This window comes from Salmo salar, chromosome ssa21 (genome assembly GCF_905237065.1).
Source record: "Salmo salar chromosome ssa21, Ssal_v3.1, whole genome shotgun sequence".
Classification (NCBI taxonomy): Eukaryota; Metazoa; Chordata; class Actinopteri; order Salmoniformes; family Salmonidae; genus Salmo; species Salmo salar.
The window spans coordinates 45,732,215-45,745,482 of NC_059462.1; the positions used below are offsets into that span (position 1 = coordinate 45,732,215).

Below are 13,268 nucleotides of genomic sequence, written 5' to 3' on the forward strand. Positions count from 1 at the left end.
AGTGGTGGTGTCCCATCCTTTCAGGTTGTTGGCCTGAAGTAGGACAATAGATTAAATAACGGAATAGAGTTGTGTTTATGTTTTTTTATGAGTGAAGTGTTTGATGGTATGGTACTTTTTATATATATATATATATATATATATATATGTTGCATTACATAGTGTACTGCAACATATATATACTATTACTTTTTTATATATATATATATATATATATATATATATATATATATATATATATATATATATATATATTTAAAGCAAGTTACATACTCAGTACTGGAGTATTATACTTTACTTTTTTTTTAAGTAATACTTTGCTTTATATATATATATATATATTTAAAGCAAAGTATAATACTCCAGTCAAGCAGGTGGCGGAAATGCAACATTTATTGGATGCCAACCGCCGTTAAACTTAATCGAAGAAGAAGAACAGCGTTAAATCAGACTGTTTTTGTGTCTTGTTGGTTCCTGCCGTTAACCCACTTAACGACACATGTTCACATCAGTAGCGACGTAGACGCAGGCATATTGCAGGCCAGCTATAAACACAGATAAGAACTATTGAGTTTACCAACGTATTTTATTGATTTATGCATGCAAGAAGGGGATATTCTTCAAGGTATATATTTAAGGTAAAACTTCTGAAGTTACGATTGTCAGAGCTTATCAACTAAGAAAAGTCCTCCACCTAGAAGCTAGCTAATGTTAGCAGTAGTTGCAGTACCTCTCACTTTTTAGCTAACAAAGTAAACGTTCCGTTCTATAGCCCGATATGTAATGAGGCATAGTTTGACATTTTTTATCATAAATGAGCATAACAAATGACAGACATACGAGCTAATTTATAAGATATTCATAATTGTGTGTTCAAATAATTAGCTAGCTATGCGTTTAGTTAATGTACTCCTTTTTCTTTTGCAGTTTTACAAGTGGACCACAGAAGAGAGAGGCCCAACAGGATGGCCAGTGTAAGTCAACACACACACACTTAACATGTTTTGTGTGTGTGTGTGTGTGTGTGTGTGTGTGTGTGTGTGTGTGTGTGTGACCTGATGAGGACGTTCATTCTCTGTTCCCCAGGTGCTCTGTAATAGAGCCAGGCTGGTGACATACCTGCCAGGGCTTCACCTACTTGTCCGGCGGATCGCTGGACCCCACCACAGAACATTCTCTGGCGCTGGATCCTCTGGCTCTGATGAGCCTCGATTAACCATCACACACCCTGACCTTGGTAAGCACAGACCTCTAATCACAATGATGCCTGAACATGAACATCATAAACCAACTGTCTGTTATTCAGAAGGAAAGTTAATCAGTTCAATATTTGGATCAACTTCTTGAAAAACATGTATTTTCAGTTCCCAGTGTTTTATTATGTCTCATTGTTATTTGTTTACATCAGGTCACAGGACAGTGTGGCCTGATGAGAACATGGGTCCGTTCGGGCCTCAGGACCAGCGCTTCCAGCTGCCAGGTAACACAGGCTTCGAATGCCACCTGGAGGGCACAGCAGAACAGAAGATTAAAGACCCAGTCCCCCAGACAGTCCCCGATGTGCTGTCTGCCCTCTCCAGCAGGGAGAGGTATGAGTTCCTCCTGGCTCACGTTGCCGGAGAGTTCCAAGTAAGTAAGGTTTGGAATGACAATTGACACACATTTCGTCTAGGGCTGTGACCATGCCATTTTCCATGGCAAAAATGAATACAAGAAGCAGACAATCTTTGGTCCTATTAAAAACCTGCTGTATGTAAACAATTGAGTGCTATAGCTTGGAAAATAAGTAAATGCGACTGGATGACAACATAATGATGTTTGTTTCCAACATCAGGGCTGTTATTCTGAAGAATTTAAATCCACTTTGTGTTTTGTTTCCTTGCCAAAACATGAACATGTGTCCAGTACTGGTATTGTCCTGGCTCTAGTTTGTTCTGGTGTGTGGAGGTAGGCCTAATGGTGATCTGCAGTAAAAACCTAGGCCAGTTTTTTTTATATATAATAAATTACTGTGTTTATTTAATGAAAATAAAATATTTTATCATTGATTTCCCTCAGCCTATTTTATCCCTTGAAATGCTCAGTCTGATCGTGTGGGCGTTAGGACTGGGTGTAATATCGAATTAATTCCAACCTATGTTTTTGCGCGGTATTCCATATGCCTGTATCGCAGAATAAAGTGTTTTGGTATTTTTCGTTTTTATGAACTTTGATATCTGCTTGTTCTCGTATTGTTTTTTTTTGTTGTCGTGTCTAGTTCGCTCCTTCTGTGCTGTGTGCACCTTCCCATTTACACCAGAGATCTCTATAATAAACAAGATGCTCATGTCTCCACCCTCACAATGGGAGTCATTGTCCCATAGGCGGGAAGGCAGGTGGCCAGGCTTGGGTTCAAAATAAGTGCATAGAATAGCGGTGGGCTTATTTTGGCGAGAGTGAAACTTCTCGCCTCTTTCTCCCATGCCCCTCCCCTTACCACTCACAACAACAAAGATGAGCGGTCACTTCATCCTCGCTATTTGTATTTGAGGTTTGGTCCAACAGAATCTGTCATATAGACACCGAAACACACAGACAATAGTTTAGTGTAATAGAGGAGAAGTTAACCTATCGAACCGTTTCAACTCCTCAAATTTCGAGCAGAGCAGACACTATTAAAACAGATGTACCAATTAACATTCATTCTGGAAAAAAGGAATGCTCAGTTTGTTGCACGCATTACGATACCACGTATCGCTAACAGCATTTTAGTCAAAGATTTCTCTACTAGCTATTTAGTCTGTTTTTATAAAAGTGCAATAAGCATAAACCAATTATGTAAGGAGTTGGCAACTCATTCTGAGAAATAAGGTAGGCCGCTTGATTCCAACAATCTGAACAAAGTGGACAGGCTACCATGCTGTTCAAACAGTTGGAGACAGATAGTAGGTTGTGTTCATAACAATTGTTAGCTGAATTCAGAGCTTGTGAAATTATACCTAGATCTAAGTTGACTAAATATTAGCTGGCTACTCACTAGCACGTGGGCTTGTGCTTGAGGGATTGTTTGAGACCAATGTTCATTTTCTATAATGCCTGCTACATTATTAGTGGATGTGCATTGTGCGTGGTTCTGGTAAAAAATGTAACAAAAGGCGCTTTTTATAGACAGACCTGAAAGCCAGATCAGTGATTATTGTAACAACAAAAAAAGCCGGTACAACTATTTATGCAGTGTATTTGACCTTTAATTGTACAACAAAGCTTAAAAAATGTTTTAAATCTAGATATCGTGAATCGCCAGCAAGTTAGAAAAAAAATATTAGTTTTAGGCCATATCGCCCACCCCTAGTGGGCGTTAGGTAAAACATTTGAAGATATTTACTGAGACAGCTCTGATTATCTGATAGGGTGGTCTGGAGCCCACCCCTTACCCAGATGAACAGTCATTGGTCTATTATAATCAGATCAGATTGATGTCATGATCTGGGCCAAAAACTCCATCCCATCTACTGAACAGGCTGAAATTCCAGGCATTTCTTTTCAAACGGCTCTTACACAAAAAGGGCATTATTGTAATTTTCACAATTTCAGTGTTATTTTGACCTCCATAGTGTGGCAATATCATAAGGGAAAAATCACATTTTTAACTGCACTGCCCATTTAAAGGAATATTTTTGCTACAACTCTGTTTGCTCTGTGCATGTAAAGTCATTGTTTACCTCTTTTGTTCGCGTTGATAAGAGGGATAATGAAGCATGTGTATATTATCCAGTTGAATTTTTCAGGGATGTTTTGGTTTTCTGAGCAACATCCCCTGATTTGTTTGTTCTTAGGGGAAAGAGGCCACTCCCCCAGAACAAAAGGTGAACAGAACAGAACAGTACTTTGAGAACTCTAATGTGGAGTGTGCCATACAGCCCTGCCCTGAGCTGCTGAAGAAAGGTACGTTTATGGTTGTTTTCCTTAGACCATTCAGATATAGATCTACTATTGGATCAGTCTTGCAGAAGCACACACTCTGAAGATGCTACACGCATTTTCTTACACATATTTTCCAACTTGTTGTTATACTGTCTCTAGTTTGTGTAAACTATATTTAAACCTTAATGGGGAATGGGTAGGGAAAAGAGGTGAAAGCAGTTACTTCTACATGTTGTGAAATTGATATTCTACATGTGTCCAGTAGAGGGGGCTCGAACACTGAAGGAGGTTTTGATCATGCTTGTTCTCCCCATGTGTTTACAGAGTTTGAGTCAATGTTCACTGAGGCTCCTAACAACATCATGACGGTTGTCACAGTGACCCAGAAGACACAGAATGACATGACAGCGTGGTGTGAGGCAGTGGACAAAGAAAGGGAGTTGATGCTAGACGAAGTGAGTTTGGGTCTCAATCCACACTGGGTAGTTATACCCAGAGGTGGGTGGGTGGTGTGTGTGTGTGTGTGTGTGTGTGTGTCCCAGTGCATTTGGAAAGTATTCAGACCCCTTCCCTATTTCCACATTTTGTTAGGTTACAGCCTTGTTCTAAAATGGATAAGATAAATGTTTTGTCTCATCAATCTACACACAATACCCCATAATGACAAAGCGAAAACAGAAATACCTTATTTACATAAGTATTCAGACCCTTTGCTATGAGACTCAAAATTGAGCTGCATCCTGTTTCTGTTAATCATCCTTGATCTACAACTTGATTGGAGTCCACCTGTGGTAAATTCAATTGATTGGACATGATTTGGAAAGGCACACACCTGTCTATATAAGGTCCCACAGTTGATGGTGCTTGCTTTTCCAACAGTCTTGAAGGAGTTTCCACATATGCTGAGCACTTGTTGGCTGCTTTTCCTTCACTCTGTGGTCCAACTCATCCCAAACAATCTCAATTGGGTTGAGGTTGGGTGGTTGTGGAGGCCAGGTCATCTGATGCAGCACTCCATCACTCTTCTTGGTCAAATAGCCCTTACACAGCCTAGAGCTGTGTTGGGTTATTGTCCTGTTGAAAAACAAATGATAGTTCCACTAACCGCAAACCAGATGGGATGGAGTATCGCTGCAGAATGCTTTGGTAGCCATGCTGGCTAAGTGCGCCTTGAATTCTAAATAAATTACACAGTGTCATCAGCAAAGCATCCCCACACCATCACACCTCCTCCTCCATGCTTCACGGTGGGAACCACACATGCGGAGATCATCCGTTCACCTACTCTGCGTCTCAAAGACACTGCGGTCTGAACCAAAAATCTCAAATTTGGACTCATCAGACCAAAGGACAGATTTACACCGGTGTAATGTCCATTGCACATGGCTGTTTATTGGCCCAAGCAAGTCTCTTCTTCTTATTGGTGTCCTTAGGTAGTGGTTTCTTTGCAGCAATTTGACCATAAAGGCCTGATTCACACAGTCTCCTCTGAACAGTTGATGTTGACATGTGTCTCTTACTTGAACTCTGAAGCATTTATTTGGGCTGCAATTTCTGAGGCTAGTAACTCTAATGAACTTATTCTCTGCAGCAGAGGTAACTCTGGGTCTTTCCTGTGGTGGTCCTCATGAGAGCCAGTTTCATCATAGCGCTTGATCGTTTTTGCGACTGCCCTTGAAGAAACTTTCAAAGTTCTTGAAATGTTCCCGGATTGACTGACCTACATGTCTTAAAGTAATGATGGACTGTTTTTTCTATTTGCTTATTTGAGCTGTTCTTGCCATAATATTGACTTGGTCTTTTACCAAATAGGTCTTTTACCAAATAGGGCTTTCTTCTGTATACCACCCCTACCTTGTCACAACAACTGATTGGCTGAAAGGCATTAAGAAGGAAAGAAATTCCACAAATGAACTTTTAACAAGGCACACCTGTTAATTGAAATTCCAGGTGACTACCTCATGAGGCTGGTTGAGAGAATGCCAAGAGTGTGCAAAGCTGTCATCAAGGCACTGTCGGTGGCTACTTTGAAGAATCTCAATTATCAAATATATTTTGATTTAACCATTTTTTTTTGTTGGTTACTACAAGATTCCATATGTTATTTCATAGTTTTAATGTCTGCACTATTATTCTACCATGTAGAAAATAGTAAAAATAAAAACCCTTGAATGAGTAGCTTTTTCCAAACTTTTGGTCTCCCGAGTGGCGTAGTGGTCTAAGACACTGCATCCCAGTGCAAGAGGTGTCACTGCAGTACCTGGTTCGAATCCAGGTTGCATCATTGGGAGTACCATAGGGCGGCGCACAATTGGCCCAGCGTCGTCCGGGTTTGGCCGGGATAGGCCGTCATTGTAAATGAGAATTTGTTCTTAACTGACTTGCCTAGTTAAATAAAACATTTAAATGTGCGTGCTTTGCTGTTTTTTTCTAAACCTATGAAGATGTCCAGTGAACTCAGATATTCCATTTGTTGTCCCTACAACACAGTAAAGACTTGGATATATATTATCCCGGATGCTAATCAATAAAAATGTCTGTTAAATTCGCTGCTCTGTTTTGCTTGTTAACAGAAGCACTGAAATCGTTCAACAGTAACTGTCCTTTAGAGCCGCTGAAGACCATTCTGACACTTTTACTGCCTGAAGTAGTATGGAGTAGTAGTATGGAGTAGTAGTATGGAGTTATGATTTGCTAGTCTATGGCTAACATGTTGTATATTTTAACACTATCTTTGTTTACCTCTAAGGAATTGAAAGGATTAAACTGTACTCTCTAACTCAATGCCTCTTAAGTATTAGCAAGTACCTCGTTGTTGTAAATAAGCTGCAGAATGAGTGTCAACTTTAATTGTCTCCCCCCTGACTAAGACTGCACTGGTAATACTCGTTTATGATAATGGGATTGTGCATGACTTGTTTCTGATCCCAGCATTACAGTAGAAGACTCCTGTAAGTAGTCTGAGTGTGTGACAGGGTAGAGCGTGTAAGAGCAGGACTTGTTTTTGACTGTTATTCACCGTCTGGTTAACATGCCCATGGCTGAGAATCGGTCTAATTGTGCTGCTTACCCCCTTGACTGCACTCATTTATTAGACACTGACACGTACCCTCCCGTCCCAGCAATGGGCCACATCTCTACAACAGCACTTGTTGCGTGTGTACAGAGTTAAGAGCGTACCGTAAGCTCAGTCCACAGCTAGCTTGAAATGTCGCCGATAGAGTTATCAAATTAGATGTTTCGATAGCTCAAACGGTTGGTACGTTGTCAAGGAGAGTCACGTGTGTTGAGAGCAGAGGATAACGGGTTGGAGCCCAGTATGGGGACAGGGACAGGAAGCTATACTGTTAGCAGCACATTTACATCTGTTTCACGTGTTTATTTATTTTTATTTTTTTTTACCCCTTTTTTTTCTCCCCAATTTCGTGGTATCCAATTGGTAGTTACAGTCTTGTCTCATCGCTGCAACTCCCGTACGGACTCGGGAGAGGCGAAGGTCGAGAGCCATGCGTCCTCGAAACACAACCCTACCAAGCCGCACTGCTTCTTGACACAATGCTTCCAACCTGGAAGCCAGCCGCACCAATGTGTCAGAGGAAACACCGTACACCTGGCAACCGTGTCAGTGTGCACTGCAACCAGCCCGCCACAGGAGTCGCTAGTGCGCGATGAGACAAGGATATCCCTGCCGGCCAAACCCTCCCTAACCCGGACAACGCTGGACCAATTGTGCGCCGCCCCATGGGCCTCCCGGTCACGGCCGGCTGCGACAGAGTCTGGACACGAACCCAGAATCTCTGGTGGCGACGCAGTGCCTTAGATCACTGCGCCACCCGGGAGGTCCCTGTTTCACGTGTTGGTCGCGTGTATGTGATATGATTACCCAAAGCAATCTGTTTGAAGAGATGGTCTCTACCTTGGTATCTGTAAGAAATAAATACCTATCGCTGGCCATGCAGGTACCTCACACATTTGTAATTAACAACATAGACTACCTTTCAGAAGTTTGGGGTCACTTAGAAATGTCCTTGTTTTTGAAAGAAAGCATCCTGGAATCGCCTCTTCACTGTTGACGTTGAGACTGGTGTTTTGCGGTTACTATTTAATGAAGCTGCCAGTTGAGGACTTATGAGGCGTCTGTTTCTCAAACTAGACAATCTAATGTACTTGTCCTCTTGCTCAGTTGTGCACCGGGGCCTCCCACTCCACTTTCTATTAGAGCCAGTTTACGCTGTTCTGTGAAGGGAGTAGTACACAGCATTGTACTAGATCTTCAGTTTCTTGGCAATTTCTCGCATGGAATAGCCTTCATTTCTCAGAACAAGAATAGACTGACAAGTTTCAGAAGAAAGTTATTTGTTTCTGGCCATTTTGTGCCTGTAATCGAACCCACAAATGCTGATGCTCCAGCTACTCAACTAGTCTAAAGAAGGCCAGTTTTATTGCTTCTTTAATCAGAACAATAGTTTTCAGCTGTGCTAACATAATTGCAAAAGGGTTTTCTAATGATCAATTAGCCTATTTAAAATGATCAACTTGGATTAGCTAACACAACGTGGCATTGCAACACAGGAGTGATGGTTGCTGATAATGGGCCTATGTAGATATTCCATTTAAAAATCTGGCGTTTCCAGCTACAATCGTCATTTACAACATTAACAATGTCTACACTGTATGTCTGATCAATTTGATGTTATTTTAATGGACAAAAATATATATCTTTCAAAAACAAGGACATTTCTAAGTGCCCCCAAACGTTTGAACGGTACATTCAGAATGTTTGATACTTTCTCACACGTTTTGTAACGAACATGAAAATGAAATCAATTGTCTTAAGATAAGTTTTGCATTGTTCTCTTGTTGCAGTTTGTTGCTGGTGCCAAAGAGATCTGTTATGCCCTGAGGACAGAAGGCTTCTGGGCTGACTTCATCGACCCATCGTCAGGCATGGCGGTAAGACAACTCATACAGTGCCTTGCGAAAGTATTCGGCCCCCTTGAACTTTTCGACCTTTTGCCACATTTCAGGCTTCAAACATAAAGATATAAAACTGTAATTTTTTGTGAAGAATCAACAACAAGTGGGACACAATCATGAAGTGGAACGAAATGTATTGGATATTTCAAACTTTTTTAACAAATAAAAAACTGAAAAATTGGGCGTGCAAAATTATTCAGCCCCCTTAACCTCTATGGGCTAGGTGGGACGCTAGCGTGCCACCCGTGGTGCACTCCATCAACAGCAGGTGCATTTCAAGAGCGGCAAATTTGAATCCAAATAAATGTCAAAATTCAAATTTTTCAAAAATACAACTATTTTACACCATTTGAAAGATAAACATCTCCTTAATCTAACCACGTTTTACGATTTCAAAAAGGTTTTACGGCGAAAGCATAAATTTAGAGTATGTTAGGACAGTACATTTACAAGAGTTGTGTGTAATGTTTTGTCAAGTCAAAGACAGGGTCACCAAAACCATAAAACCAGCTAAAATGATGCACTAACCTTTTACAATCTCCATCAGATGACACTCCTAGGACATTATGTTAGACAATGCATGCATTTTTAGTTCTATCAAGTTCATATTTATATCCAAAAACAGCGTTTTACTATGGCATTGATGTTGAGGAAATCGTTTCCCTCCAATAACCGGCAGTCAAGTCAGCGTCACAAATTAAATAATTAAAATTAGAAAACATTGGTAAAATATTATATTGTCATTTAAAGAATTATAGATTTACATCTCTTGAACGCAATCAACTTGCCAGATTTAAAAATAACCTTACTGGGAAATCACACTTTGCAATAATCTGAGCACTGCGCCCAGAAAAATACGCGTTGCGATACAGACTAGACGTCATGTTGGGGAGATCTAAAATCGAAAATACTATGTAAATAATCCATTACCTTTGATTCTCTTCATCAGATGTCACTTCCAGGTATCACAGGTCCATAACGAATGTAGTTTTGTTCAAAAAAGCTCATCATTTATGTCCAAAAATCTCCGTCTCGTTAGCACATGATCTAAGCCAGCCGGACTTCTCGTCATGAACGAGGGGAAAAAATATATTTACGTTCGTTCAAACATGTCAAACGTTGTATAGCATAAATCATTAGGGCCTTTTTTAACCAGAACATGAATAATATTCAAGGTGGACGAATGCATACTCTTTTATAACGTATTGGAACGAGGGTACCCAACATGAACTCGCGCCAGGTGTCTAATGGGACATCATCGTTCCATGGCTCTTGTTCGGTCAGATCTCCCTCCAGAAGACTCAAAACACTTTGTAAAGGCTGGTGACATCTAGTGGAAGCAATAGGAAGTGCCAAAATATTCCTCAGCCCCTGTGTTTTTCAATGGGATAGGTTTAAAGTCAATACAACACATCAGGTATCCACTTCCTGTCAGAAAATGTCTCAGGGTTTTGCCTGCCAAATGAGTTCTGTTATACTCAGACACCATTCAAACAGTTTTAGAAACTTTAGAGTGTTTTCTATCCATATATAATAAGTATATGCATATTCTAGTTACTGGGTAGGATTAGTAACCAGATTAAATCGGGTAAAAAACATTTATCCAGACGTGCAAATGCTGCCCACCTTTTGCTGCGATTACAGCTGTAAGTCGCTTGGGGTATGTCTCTATCAGTTTTGCACATCGGGAGACTGAAATTGTTGCCCATTCCTCCTTGCAAAACAGCTCGAGCTCAGTGAGGTTGGATGGAGAGCGTTTGAACAGCAGTTTTCAGTTCTTTCCACAGATTCTCGATTGGATTCAGGTCTAGACTTTGACATGGCCATTCTAACACCTGGATAAGTTTATTTGTGAACCATTCCATTGTAGATTTTGCTTTATGTTGTGGATCATTGTCTTGTTGGAAGACAAATCTCCGTCCCAGTCTCAGGTCTTTTGCAGACTCCATCAGGTTTTCTTCCAGAATGGTCCTGTATTTGGCTCCATCCATCTTCCCATCAATTTTAACCATCTTCCCTGCCCCTGCTGAAGAAAAGCAGGCCCAAACCATGATGCTGCCACCACCATGTTTGACAGTGGGGATGGTGTGTTCAGGGTGATGAGCTGTGTTGCTTTTACACCAAACATAACGTTTTGCATTGTTGCCAAAAAGTTCGATTTTGGTTTCATCTGACCAGAGCACCTTCTTCCACATGTTTGGTGTGTCTCCCAGGTGGCTAGTGGCAAACTCTAAACGACACTTTTTATGGATATCTTTAAGAAATGGCTTTCTTCTTGCCACTCTTCCATAAAGGCCAGATTTGTGCAGTATACGACTGATTGTTGTCCTATGGACAGTCTCCCACCTCAGCTGTAGATCTCTGCAGTTCATCCAGAGTGATCATGGGCCTCTTGGCTGCATCTCTGATCAGTCTTCTCCTTGTATGAGCTGAAAGTTTAGAGGGACGGCCGGGTCTTCATAGATTTGCAGTGGTCTGATACTCCTTCCATTTCAATATTATCGCTTGCACAGTGCTCCTTGGGATGTTTAAAGCTTGGGAAATCTTTTTGTATCCAAATCCGGCTTTAAACTTCTCCACAACAGTATCTCGGACCTGCCTGGTGTGTTCCTTGTTCTTCATGATGCTCTCTGCACTTTAAACGGACCTCTGAGACTATCACAGAGCAGGTGCATTTATACGGAGACTTGATTACACACAGGTGGATTCTATTTATCATCATTAGTCATTTAGGTCAACATTGGATCATTCAGAGATCCTCACTGAACTTCTGGAGAGAGTTTGCTGCGCTGAAAGTAAAGGGGCTGAATAATTTTGCACGGCCAATGTTTCAGTTTTTTATTTGTTAAAAAAGTTTGAAATATCCAATAAATTTCGTTCCACTTCATAATTGTGTCCCACTTGTTGTTGATTCTTCACAAAAAATTACAGTTTTATATCTTTATGTTTGAAGCCTGAAATGTGGCAAAAGGTCAAAGTTCAAGGGGGCCGAGTACTTTCGCAAGGCACTGTAGCTGCTCAAGGATTAGCACTATGCTACAGAAATAGCTGTCTCATAACAGTACATACAGTTGTGACACAGTGATGGCAATTGTGTGGTCTTCTTGCCAATTGAAATTGATTATAATTGTTAAACTAACATCTTTCAAACATAAACAAGCAGTATTTAGATCTTTTCCCTTAATGTCTTCTGTCTCTCTTCCAGTTCTTTGGGTCGTACACCAACAACACACTGTTTGAGACCGACGAGCGGTACTGTAACCTGGGCTTTAGCATCGAGGACCTGGGCTGCTGCAAAGTCATCCGCCACACCTTGTGGGGAACACATGTTTTTGTGGGGACAGTTTTGACCAACGCACCTCCCGATAGCCATATCATGAAGAAGCTGCAAGGGAACTTAACCTGAATGATGGGAGAGTGTCTGGTATGTGGTTGCTATTATACCTTGATGTGTCATGGCTCTACACAGGCCTCAACTTCTGTTTGGAGAGCTGTTTGTTGTTCACATTTCTATAGAAACCCTCAAAATAGTACTATGTGAAATACCCACACCCATGGTCCCCGAGGGTTTTACCATTAGAGTATATGTATTTTTGAGTGTCTTGTGCCAGACAGTGTTTTTTTTCCTTCAGTGTATTGTGGTTGAAGGCATGATTTTGGAAAGGGTCTCTCTTGCAAAATAGATTTTTATCTCAGAGACTTAACTGTAGAAATAAAGGTTATATTGAATGTGAAATAGAAAGTGGTTAAAGGTGGATTGACTCTGTCCAGTTGAGTTTCACAGTATAATAAGTCATGTAGTTAGATATAAAGACATGGGAGACCTGCTGCTACACATGACTTGGGTTGATCACCCGCCATTTTTATCAGAAGATAAGGGTTTACTTTTCTAATGTCATAAGATGAATCTCGAGCTCTTATTTGATCCATGTTACCTTCAGAATAGAGACCTCATGTCTTGTTTACAGGTCCTGAGATCCAGTTAACCCTCAAATCCTTGAATATTGTGCTCGTAACAGTAATCAATGCACTTGGGTCTAAAAGAGACAGGTAGTCTCTCTCTACAAAATGAACTGTTTTAGAAATGGGTCTGTGATTCTTGTGGCAGCTTTAATCCAGAAGTCCACATGTGAAATGCAATAAACCAAATAATCTTGTCACTGTGGTCAGTTCTTTCAGGGTGAAAGGAAAGAGGTTGTTGACTAACTAACCTTCATAGTACTAATAAATTGATGTATACTGAACAAAAATATAAATGCAACATGTAAAGTGTTGGTTTCATGAGCTGAAAAACAAAGCACCCCAAAATGTATTCTACATGCACAAAAAGCTTATGTGTTGTGAAGGGAGGGATATGAAACACAAATGATTAAATTTAAATAATTTGT

At 40.6% G+C, this 13,268-nt stretch overlaps 1 protein-coding gene across 2 annotated transcripts; it reads left to right on the forward strand.

The window, feature by feature from the left end:
- The first annotated feature begins 454 nt into the window (after positions 1–454).
- Positions 455–13,037, forward strand: LOC106582405 (cobalamin trafficking protein CblD). Of its 2 annotated transcripts, none has more exons than XM_014165497.2 (8): positions 455–638; positions 928–974; positions 1,087–1,237; positions 1,409–1,629; positions 3,816–3,924; positions 4,228–4,358; positions 8,770–8,856; positions 12,086–13,037. In XM_014165497.2, exons 2-8 carry the CDS (start codon positions 966–968, stop codon positions 12,284–12,286), a joined length of 909 nt encoding a protein of 302 aa, XP_014020972.2. In that variant the 5' UTR covers positions 455–638; positions 928–965; the 3' UTR covers positions 12,287–13,037. The 2 variants fall into 2 exon arrangements, with proteins under 2 accessions (XP_014020972.2, XP_014020970.2); XM_014165495.2 differs by having other exon boundaries at positions 462–625.
- The last annotated feature ends 231 nt before the right edge of the window (positions 13,038–13,268 follow it).